Source organism: Epargyreus clarus, unplaced genomic scaffold, assembly GCF_041222505.1.
Source record: "Epargyreus clarus isolate Ecla_fem2 unplaced genomic scaffold, WU_Ecla_fem_2.2 ptg000014l, whole genome shotgun sequence".
Taxonomy (NCBI): Eukaryota; Metazoa; Arthropoda; class Insecta; order Lepidoptera; family Hesperiidae; genus Epargyreus; species Epargyreus clarus.
The window spans coordinates 5142965-5155083 of record NW_027332222.1 but is presented as its reverse complement, the minus strand read 5'-3'; the positions used below and the strand labels follow the sequence as shown (position 1 = coordinate 5155083).

The following is a 12119-nucleotide window of genomic DNA, read 5'->3' as shown; positions in this document are numbered from 1 at the left end:
GGTTCTAAATCCGGTATCAGCAATGCTGAAGAAATAATTATGCAATTAGTTAATGCGCTGGTTTACGCCACTACTCAAGGCGTTGGTACCAAGCCTTGTGTATGCCCTGGCGGTACGGGTGGAGGCAACGGAGGGGGTACAGGCGGTTCAGGTGGTACAGGCGGTACTGGGGGTACAGGCGGTACTGGGGGTACAGGCGGTACTGGGGGTACAGGCGGTACAGGCGGAACTGGCGGTACCGGAGGTACAGGCGATACTGGTATTTCTGGTGAAACGGAACATCCTCCCTTGCTCAGTATCAATCTCCTTCATCACGATAACGGTGTGCTAGATTTAAGCTTACTAAAAGCTAAACTGTTACATTTAGGCCTTGGACAAGATGCAGTTGAATCTTTATTAAATGATGTTGGACTATTGTAACAAGTAACAAGCCAAGCCTCTCATAATCTATTGTAGTGACTTTTAATCTGTGGTGTGGTGGGTTGTAGCGGTGGTCGTTGAATCAACGAACTAGTTAAATCAACCGTTGATTCACTTTCAACGAATCAACGTTAACTCAATAGAAATTAACTAGTTAACTACGTCAACGACGTAGAACGGAACGTTTCGTTATTTTCAACGTAAATTTTATTTTGTTTAGAATTAAACTTACGTTAAAAGTAAAATGTTAAAAATATATATTTTTTATAATATATGAGTTGCAGACGAGCATATATCTTAATTTTGTCGGTATAATAACATAATTTAAACTCCAATTAAGAGAATATATCTAATAATTATTTATTATAAATATCGAGAATTTATATTTATATAAATTCTTGATATTAAAATATACACTACGTCAATTTTTTTTCTAAAATAACATTTACCGCACGTCAGTAGAGACGCGTTGATCGTTGCAGCATAGTTAAAAACCGTTTATTGTTGATGCAACTTGAAATTAGTAGCACGTTAACTCGTTGACGAAATTAACTAGTTGATCAACGGAAATCAACGTTGACGTTTCGTTGACGGAAAAAACTTCAACGACCGCTAGTGGGTTGCGTGCTTGAGGTGAGATGCGGAGTGGCGGGAGAGATAGACTTTTGGCGGGAAGCCAATTGTCATAATTGTCTTTGTTATACATAGATTAGTAAAGATTACTCACTCCTAACAAGAAAATGTACCCAGTTTTGAGAATTGAAATAGTTGCGTAAAAAAGTTTTGCCACGTCTCCGTGCTAAAATGTCCCTAAAATATTTGAAATAATTATTTATTTATTACGTAAATTACGCAGTATTAGTTATTTATTCGTAAATTTTCTCTAAAAATGTTTTTATTTGTCAAAAATTCAAAAAAAGAACTTACTAAAATAAGCCGTTTGTGGCTTCATTCAATTTCAAGGCGGCGAAGTATCTTTACTAATCTATGTTGTTATAAAATATTTATGAAAATATATCATCTTCAACTAAATGTTTCTTTTATTGTGATACACTCAAGAAATATAGCTGTATAGTATAAAATTTAAGTAGGTTGTAGGTACATGATAAAGCTGGCATCTGAAAAACATTTATTTTTAATTTTACTCCTGATTTCTCACTCCTGAGTCCTGACACTACATTAGTATATGGCTATTCCTAATAATTCCTATATGGCTACTGCCTACTATAATTCTTTGCTCCTGACCATAGATTAGTAAAGATTACTCTTAACAAGAAAATGCTATCGTGGAGAAAATTTGACAATTCAAATTTCCATTGTCACCTATTTTCGTGTTTAAAACTATTATCATCATTTACGAATGAAAATGAAACGATATTTCCACGCACTTTTTCTTCAATTTCGTGTTTTTGCACCACTTAAATGCACATGTCGGCATTGTTCCGCGTAAATTACACCATGACTGCCATGAAATGGCTGACACATTTGTCAGCCGTTTAAGCAATTTAATGGCTTCCTTCAATTACAAGGTAGTGAGATATCTATGCTTATCTATGGGGGAGCCAGGAAATTATTAGTTTTTACCATAGATTAGGTTTTTACCATGCTTTTTAACCGACATCCAAAAAGGAGGAGGTTTCTCAATTCGTCCGTATATATATTTTTTTATGTTTCTTCGCGGATAACTTCGTCGTTTATGATTCGATTTTGATGATTTTTTTGTTGCAATAAAATATTTTAAAGGTGGTCCTCAGGGGCTCAGTCAGGGAACGACGAACGACGTCGTTCGTCGACTTCAGAAATATGTCAAACGATATGTATTGTGCGCCGATCGGAAAGCGGAAACGCCTGAGGCGAAAAATTTAATGGAAGCCTGGGGCGGAAAATTGAATGGACGACCCCAGTCTAATAATGAAAACCCCTGTGTTATAGACATTTTTCACCGACATATACGTATCTCAGAGATGGTTTTATTGATTTTTTTCGCTGACATATATCCTGACGTGCTATTTTTAGCTGATGACTCATTACATATACAGAGGTTGCATCTATATGAACATTTCAACCAACTGATTTTTGGTTCGGAAGGATAGCAACTGAGTTTGGGGGGGCCCAGGGCCGCAGGTGTGGGGCGGGCCTCCCCTCCCCCTTTAGTCCGCTTAATACTGGAAAATAATATAATATGTTTTGTTATAAGATGTCAAATGTCAATGTCAATAGTTATTAAGTTATATCCTACGTCAGTAGGATAATATATCTATGGTTTTTACAGAAAGGAAATACGTTGCAGTTGACGTTTCGACGTTAGTTTGAAATTGTACTGTTTGTTGTCAAATATCTAAAAGTAAAATAGTTTTAATTTAGAATGAATTTAAACATACCAGCATTGGTTTATTTAATTGGGTATATTCAAACTTTGCCTTCTTTACTTTAGTTGAATGTTAAAATGACTTCTCAAGCTGACACATTGAAAACAAACGAATTTCTTCGTCGTCGAAAGTTGAGACTTCAGCAGGTTTGAATTTTATTGAAATCGAAGCTTTTTAGTTTTAAGTAAATCTAAAATACGTAAGGATATAATTAAAGTTAGTCAATTATACTTTCTGTTGTTATTTATTTAGGTTAGGGAACAATCGAAAGACATAGCAAAGAAAATTAGACAGCGCGCCAAGGTTGAACAGTTGCGGCATGTAACACATGTAGATTCAAACAAAGAAAAGGAATATCTTCAGCGGCAAGAGAAGCTAGTGAACCGCTTGGAGCAACTCTATTCAAAAGGACTACAGAACATCGGGGCTGGTCACAAAAATGCCTCTGAAGTAAACCAAACAGGTAACTTATATGTACCTTAAAATTTTTTTGGTTAAAGGTTTATAAGTCAAGGTCAAATTAGTATACAAAGATAGGGGTTTTTGTTGCCAAAATTTTTCCTTTGTTGTAATAGACAGACTAAAACTGTTCATACATGATATTCATTGAATACTATTGTACTGATTAAGACCTATTGTATTGCTTGATTTGTTTTATTTTATATATAATAGCTACTCCCAGCATTGTTACAAAACATTTAAAAAACATATTTGTAAAAAGAAGGTTGAGTATATAAATTTCATTGTTCTCAAATAACAATGACCATGGTAACAGAGCTTTAATCCGATAGAAAAGAAAGTTCAGGATTTGATAGACATTGAACAGATAACTAAATGATAAGTTTTCTTGTTTTGGGATAGGGAAAATCTTAGTGCTGGGCTTTGAGTGTAGAAAGTGATACCAATTATTTGGGTGGGTTTCTGATTATTTGTGTTTAATTGTGTGTTAACACTTATTTTTCAATGGTTGTAAGGTATACTGGACCAAGCAACATTTAGTGAACTGTACAAGAGGTTTGCAATTGAAATGGGATAGAATGTTAGTTATAAGGTTATTACTTAAACACTGCTTGTATTGTCTGTTCTAGACATTCCTGAAAAGAAAGATTTGTCAAAATTACGTGGGAAAGAGGCCGCCGCTGAATTAAGAAAGAAAAAACAAGAAAAATTAGATGAACAAAAGAAGTTACTAGATAGAAAATTACAAGCAAGGTATAAAAAATAATACATGAAATACTTATTATCAGCCAACTGTGCAGGGTTATGTTTTTCAAGTGTATATACTAATGACTTATTTTTTACATTCTTCTACAGGCCAAATGGCCTTATTATTAGACTTTAATATGATGATGTGTCATTGAATTCATCTAAATTGTACGAGTGACTTTTAAACAGTTCTTTATTGCTTTTATAATATCTAGAATTCTTTATTTCATAAATGTATTTTTTTATTTAAATCTGTAGATAAGCTAAGAATCTTTTATCTATTTTTTGTTTAATTTAAATAGGAAAGAAATGATATCTGATACCTCATCAATTTGTTGTAACCAAATTAATCATAATATGTACCCCATGATTGGTTTGGATAAATTATAATTTTGGTATTGATATTCCATATGTATACAATATTTTTTTTTAAATAATAGCACCAATACTACAACAAAATAGATAAATATTTGTGAATATTCTCATTTCCAGAGAAGCCGCCAATGAACTCAGTCGGGAGAAGTCACAGATTGTTGTAAACAATTTGACAAAGTCATCTTCCAGTAAAAATATTAATGAAGCACAAGACAAAAACATCAATGCAAGTGAAAAAGCAAGTGAGGTCAATGAAAATACAGAACAAACGCATAAGGACAAGTCTGACTTAGTCACAAGGACTGATATGGGTACTCAGTGGGAATTTGAAGAAATACCATATGAATGGGAGCCTAATATACCTGCACTATCAATACCTAAAGACGATAGCCTGAAAAACTCTGGGAATGATGCTGAAAAATCCGATAAAAGCAAAAGACTCAACTTGTTTGCGTTAAGTGATGAAATGCCATCCAGTTTGCGTGGTGGGGTCACCAGCATCCCAGATGACCAAGTACTCATAAAACCGTCATTGACATTAGTCTCTGAGTATCTGCAGAACAGAGGATTGCGACTAAGAGAACCAAATACAACATTGCTTCAGAAAAAAAGTACAGACGACCTACAGAGTATAAAACAAACATTATTGAGAACGAGGGCTTCCAGAACTGATGGTAGTGTATTTCCTCATATTTGTCATGTTCTTGACGAGCAAGTTATACCAGCACCCAGTTGGAGAGCTGAAAAGAATTGTGAATTTTGTTCCCACAAAAAAGAATCTCTTCCTCGATACACTTATAAACCAAATAATGTTTCCTTAAATAAGATTTCAGCATTCAGATCACAATTACAAGATATGTCCTTGAGTTTTGACAAGTCAAATCCCTGTACATTTACTCGTAAATGCCAGCACAGGCATAAAAGTCCAGGTGACAAGATTTACATTGCCTATAGTGGCTTTATTTAGCAGTCATACATCATAAACCATTTCTCATTACTGGAAGTTATAATCCTTTTATGTCTCGTTTTGTATATTGATCATGGTTACATTTTTGTGGTAACAATACATTGTTTTCATAAATCATTTGTTGAATGCTTAGTCATGTTACCATCGGGGTGGTCCACACGTCATAATATATTTTAAAGTATATAATTATAGTAATAACGTATATTATCACAACAAGCAATAACAATCGCACTTGTAATTCATTTTTTCATATTTCTTTTTTTTTTTAAACATTCAATTATTAATAAAATATTGATATTTAGTTTCAGGTAGATCAAACAATATGGCAAGATCTGCCAAATCTATGGATCCAGATAGCGCACTTAACAAGAAAAACACAGTGACAATGTATGACCATAACACTAGAGACACAAGAGATTTGCCTCGCAATATTCAGAAATTAGTTGTTCGTGATCAAAGTGTTGATGAAGATGCTTACTCACAAGCTCTGAAAGAAGCCTCAGTGCTTGGGAATGATGATAAAACGCAACGCAAAGTGTTAGAGGAGGCGAGGAATAGAATAGCTGTGACGAAGCAAAATGTTGATAAAGAATACAGGGATACTCTAACATTTCTTAACTCCTTACCAAAAGAAAGATCTACTAGGGCAACTGTATGTATTACACAAACATTTTTATTATTATACCTTATTATACTCCTTTCAGCTTTTTAGTTATAATATTTACCTAAACAGACCAATGACTTGTAAGATCTTTTGCTTTGGATGATTAAGTTACGATTAGAAATTTAGTATAATTATGAAAATCGTAGTAAATATGATATGAGGTTCATATAGTTATATAAAATATAAATTTCATTTTAGAGAACAGCGTATATGGATGGAGACCGGCAGCAAGAAATGAGGGAAAAACGTCAACATAGGCTGCAACACGAATATCAAAAAATAGAAAGGGAGTGTAGCAAACACCATTGTAAGGTATGTAAAGATGGCCATTATTAAATTCTTAAATTAGAAATTTGTAAGTACTTTTTATCAGAGAGAGATATCATAGAATTTATTAAAAAATATCAAAAAATTAATGTACTACATAGAAAAGAAATAGAGTGGATCCATCAATTAAAAACGTGTCTTTTGGTTTCTAGCATGCAAAATGTCGAACGATAATACAGGATCACAACAGGAGCAAGTCTAAATCGCCTGTTAGGATTGATATAGATAACAATGTAGTTAACAGAGATTTCCAGTACTCTTGGATGCCAGTACCTGAAAGTGATGGTAGCCTGGCTATTCACACTATACCTAACACATTGAAAGACAAGCCCGGAAACACAGTTAAATTCAGTTCTGTTGACACTTATCACGAATACAGATCGCGTCATAAACACACACCGCCTACTAAAGACGTCAACAATGAATCACATAAGAGAGTTGTGGAAACTGTTATCATACAAGAAAATAACAATGATTCCATGGAATCCTCATATGAAACTGATACAAGTTCTGTAGAGAACTTGCAAGTAAAACTAGATAATGTAGGCCACAAAGCAGATAAAGATAAAATAGACGATGCCGAAAGAATAATTATTTACAAAGTAATGGAATCTAAAAAGAGTAAAAAGCATAAATCTAAAAATAATTCTATGAACAAGGCTAAAATGAATGAAAGGGAAAAACATAACATTGGTCCTGAAAATAATAGTGAAGTAAGCCATCAAGACGCACGTCATTTTACTAAAAATGATATTAGAGATAACAGAAATCCGAATACTGTTTCATTTACCCAATTACAAGAAGGTAAGAACTTACTTTATCTGTTGATGAGCAAAAATGTTTTTTATCTGTCTGTGAAGAAATGTTTCAAGGGTATGTATGTCCATTATTTGGCATGCCATACAGCCCAAATGGTTTTATGGAGTCCTTGGATTCGTCTTAATTGTGGGCGGCTTGATTTTAAAGGATTTTTTGTTTTTATAATATTCACTAGTTTTTTACTATAGACTTGAATCTCACTAAACCCTTTCTTTTCAGGAGTGTATAAGAGCGTGAGTGCGAATGGGTGAGTTATCAGTAGAGATACATTAATATTTAATGCCTTCCTTCCTATTAATCCTATCCTATCTTCCTTCAGATTTTCTTACAATATATTGAGCTGTTATACTAATGTGGATATGTGGCAACCTTCATCGGAACGCAAACCGTGGTGGTAAATACAGAGGTCAAACATTGCTTATCATTCCATCCTATGACTTAAGATTAATTTGTGTTCTCTTTGTAGGGACAATGTTACTTCAATGTACTTCTCAGATGACCAGCAAGAGGGTAGATGTAACCAGCATAACATCAAAACCCCCAGTAAAGAGAAAATTCCACAAGACACTGGTAATTATTTTTACTATTTGTAAGATGTTTTAATTTTTTTTTTTATTTTTTAACACTGTCTTTATTTGTCTAGGTGCTGGTGCTGCAAAAGAATTTGGTGACACTACAGTAAATAGGTAAATATAATATCATAATTAATTTAAAAATTTCAAATCATTATCTCATATCAATCAGTGGGAATTTGTAGTTTTTCTTTTATATTTTATTATTATGACTATAAACGATAATAACACATGTAATGAAGAATTAGAGCTATTCTTGGCTTTAATCCAGACCTAAGATGTTCAATTCATATCACTCTTCTACGATTTTCATTCATAGTAAAAAAGTACAATATTATTTTTATTTTAGGTCTTCCAAATCATGTGAAAATTGCAAATGTACAAGTACTGCTGCACATCAACACACTAATCATCCTTCAGCTGCTACATCCAGTTCTTCATTCAAAACTGCTTTGAATGATAAAGCTATCAATGTTCAGCCTGATGGCGGTTATATTAAATTTGTAAACGAAGGGGGACAAGACGCGGGTAAATTTTATGTAGGAGCGTCTGGCTTTCTAAAGGACGATGCCTATGAAGTTGTTATAAAATTAAGAAAGAAAGAAGCAGAAAAGAACGCTAGGAGTCAATCTGACGATAAAGACAAAACTGAGACTGCGAGTACTTTGTCAGATAAAAATAAAGAAAAAAATGAATTTATTCAACAGCCAACTATGGTTCAAACATCTAATACAGAATTAAATTCTCCCAACACATATAACGAAGATAATAAGCAGAAAGATGACAGACCACCTAAAGAAAATCCTAAATCAATAATACCCACAACACAAACACAACAACCCGCACCAAGTCAAGATAATAATTCTGTAACACAATTGGAGGCGAATAACAGTTCCAAGGAAAAATCTCCAGAAGAACCTCCTAAGACGTGTGACAAAGCTGCATGCACAAGTTTCCGAGATTCCTTTGCAATTCCAGCCGACGCGCCGAAGATGGACCCGACACCAAGACCGGCTACTTCCATTTATACACAAACTACGCACAGTTCTCCAATTCATAGGCCTGTTTTTATGCATCTCAGTTCATCCACGTCAACAACGTATATGAGTCCACCAGATTTAGTATTACCAAGATATTTAAGAAAAGGAACCTCAGAAATTTATGATGACACATACGAACCGGCTTCGAGTGACTTAAATTTACAACATCTGAGAAACAAGGAGTGTAAAGCGTGTAGATGTGGTAAATGTAAAAAGCACATCAAGGTGAACGCTGATACCCCTCCAAATACTTCTAGAAGTACTGATATTACTACTGACAATGCTAACACTGATCAACATTGCAATAAATATGTAGCTAATGAGAATGGACGCAAAAAAGTTAAACCTCATAAATGCAAAAACCGTTCCGATAGTAAAATTTGCAGTAAACAAAAATTTAAAAGGAGTTCTAGTGAAAATAAAGGGAAATATGCTGGGAGTAATTATTCTACTTTATCCAATAAGAAAAGCAAAATAAACCATAATCTAGGCAAAGTGAATTTGAATCCTATAATAGAAAATTATGTTAAAAAATTGTTAGCTCTTAACAAGGAAGGTTTAAAGGCGATAGAAATAGTAAATCAAGAATGTAGTGGTGTTACTACGCCTGGTAGTTCGATTATTGACGTACCGAGCAATTTCACTAAGAACAAGCTTACAATGTGTAACAAAATATCACTAGAACAAATCAAGAATAGTGTGAAAGAACAGATACTTAAGAATGTTGAAGTACGAAAAACGAATTCAAAATGTAATGTGAAAAACGCAGAAAGTCAGACCGACAGGAACGTAAAACCATTATATAAGTACAATAGAAAACGACCTGTACATAAAGTAAAGTCACTTAATATTTCAAAACAATTCATTAAAGCTAGAGAAAATAGACGTCAGTCAGGTCAAAGCACATTAATCACTACATCGCCGTTATCAGTATATTCAAGAAAAGAAAAAAATGTTCGGGGAGATTCAAGCATTGATGGGACGAATTCCCGATGTAAAAATTATCCTAGTCCAAGACAAATGAGACATAATCAAGAATTTTCAAACAACAGCTCTAATTCTGAAAGAAATCCCATAAAACCGCCAAAAAGTCGTGTTGATATAATAAATACATCTCTCGCAGCAACAAAAACAAAAACTGGCAATTATCAGGTTGAAGAGAGGTTGCGACGAGGTGATTACCCTTATCAGTCTCATAGAATCACTTCTACAAATCAATCATCAGAATCAGAATCATCAAATGTTACAAGGAATCGCAGAAAGTTATCTACACCACCCATTAGTATTTCAACCCAAACTAATCATGTTGATAGCGAAGTAGAATTAATGAAATTGGCGGAAGATAAACTTCAAAACATGGAGAAAATAGCAGATTTAACTGAAAAATGTACCCAACGCTTGTCTAATCTTGCTAAGGTCCTAGAGGAAGTTAGGAGAAACAAATCATTAGCTTATAGTCAAATTTCTACTTCCGATTCCACTTCAGACACAGATCAAAAGTCCGACAAAAATATTCAAGCAAATAATCGAGTTCATACATTTAATCCTTCAGTTGAAATCCAGACCTTAACAGAAGCTTTATCATCTCTGCCAACGAGTCCGAAAGAACCTAAAAATGACGATACCAATACTTCGTCAACTTATGTCCCAATTTTGACAGACATCCCCAAACCTGAGACATTTAAAACTCCATCTCCCGTATCTTTTTCGACGGGAAGCGATAAGAGCGATGTGGATATTATGGTGGGACATCCATGCGTCAAAAATAGAGGGAAACCACCGCCTGCTCTAACAAGAATGAATTTGAAAAATGTACCTGAAGGCTTCGTCGTTCCACATGAATTGTCAACGGTAGTCGAGGTTGATTCACCAATGAGTTTAAAACTTAAAAATCATACGACTCGACTTGATAATGAACATGACATTACAAATATTGAAGGCGGTGATGATAATCAGTTTAGTAAAAAAGATGACACACGTGACGAGCCTGACACTGAAAATAGAAAGATAGACCCTAAGCTTACGAAGCTTAACAAATTTAATATCCCTAAAGGGATGTACAAAACTCAATCTACGGATTCATCAGACGATTCTAAAATTAAAATGATGGATTTGAAACAGTTCAATGATATAATGCTGAAGCCATTTATTACTTTGCAGGAATATGCTAAACAATACAATATAGTAGAAACAGATGATGCATGTAGCCGTAATGGAATCTCAAAAGATGACCACGTGAATGATGAGCTTAGCTCTCTTCATTCCGAGGCAAGTCTTCCTGATGTCATGGCTGAGCTTATGAAAAGAAACTTAATCAGTGAACCTTTTAAATTTGAAACAACGTCAAACGTAAATTCAACGACCGTTTCTTCTGAGTCTACATTGTCTTTGCTAGCATTATCGAGAGCGCGTAAGGACAAAAAGAAATCCGGCGTGATAATTAAGAATAAAGAGAATATCACAGAAACGTCCGAATCCTTAAGTATTTCATCAAATCCTGATTTAGAACATGCATTCCAGAGACTCGGCATGGGATGGGCTTCTTCTACACTGAAGAAAACTAAGGAGAGACTTGCGCTGTCTTCATCCTCGAATACATCTAGTTCTAGTATGCCTCACTTCAAAATCAAAAGTTTTAATTATCAAGATGTTCCAGAATTATCTAAAGAATCTATTATGTCTTTACTGAATAATTCAAATAAAGAGGAAGTTTTGAAGCCACATGAAAGTGAAACCGTGAGCGAGACTGCAAGGAACGCTTTGCAACAAACATCTTTGACAAACTCTATGACTGTGAAAGAATTTTTAGCTAATGAACTCGCGAAAAAGATAACGTTTTCAAATAAATCTAATAGAAATGCAACAGAGGATGACTTTGTATCGTTGTGCGAAACTAAAATGCCTGAAGAAATAAAACACTCGTCTCTCAAACCTGACGTAAATGAAAAATCCGTAGATAGTGGTCTAGGTGGCAATAACAGAGCGCGTACATCGACTCCCGTCCAAATTTTTAAATCGATGACATATCACTCGACTTCTAGCTCTAATACATCTAATGGATTATTCAGCAATGCCGACGACTTGTCATCTGTTAAAGGAACTTCCAATTCCATTAAGAATCATCCCACATCCGACAAGGACGACCTAACCATTCCAAATTATAGTCTTAAAACGAGAAAGGAGCTGTCTGATCGCAGTAAAAGTGATTGATATTTTTTATGTTTTGTTATTTATGATGAATATTATTATATGAATTATTTTATTATTGTAACTTAGCAGAATTAATTCGGTGTTGTAAATTTTAGGACAATGTACATTTGGAATAAATCAATGTAAGCTTTTTAATATCAATTTTGTTTT

At 34.2% G+C, this 12119-nt stretch overlaps 1 protein-coding gene across 3 annotated transcripts; it reads left to right on the top strand.

Moving 5' to 3' along the window:
* The first annotated feature begins 2701 nt into the window (after positions 1-2701).
* On the top strand, positions 2702-12110 carry ana1 (anastral spindle 1). Of its 3 annotated transcripts, none has more exons than XM_073079580.1 (12): positions 2702-2935; positions 3042-3252; positions 3878-4001; positions 4488-5044; positions 5640-5989; positions 6200-6313; positions 6481-7132; positions 7367-7394; positions 7467-7541; positions 7614-7717; positions 7791-7833; positions 8069-12110. In XM_073079580.1, exons 1-12 carry the CDS (start codon positions 2867-2869, stop codon positions 11967-11969), a joined length of 6228 nt encoding a protein of 2075 aa, XP_072935681.1. In that variant the 5' UTR covers positions 2702-2866; the 3' UTR covers positions 11970-12110. The 3 variants fall into 3 exon arrangements, with proteins under 3 accessions (XP_072935681.1, XP_072935679.1, XP_072935680.1); XM_073079578.1 differs by having other exon boundaries at positions 4488-5299; XM_073079579.1 differs by lacking the exon at positions 7467-7541 and having other exon boundaries at positions 4488-5299.
* The last annotated feature ends 9 nt before the right edge of the window (positions 12111-12119 follow it).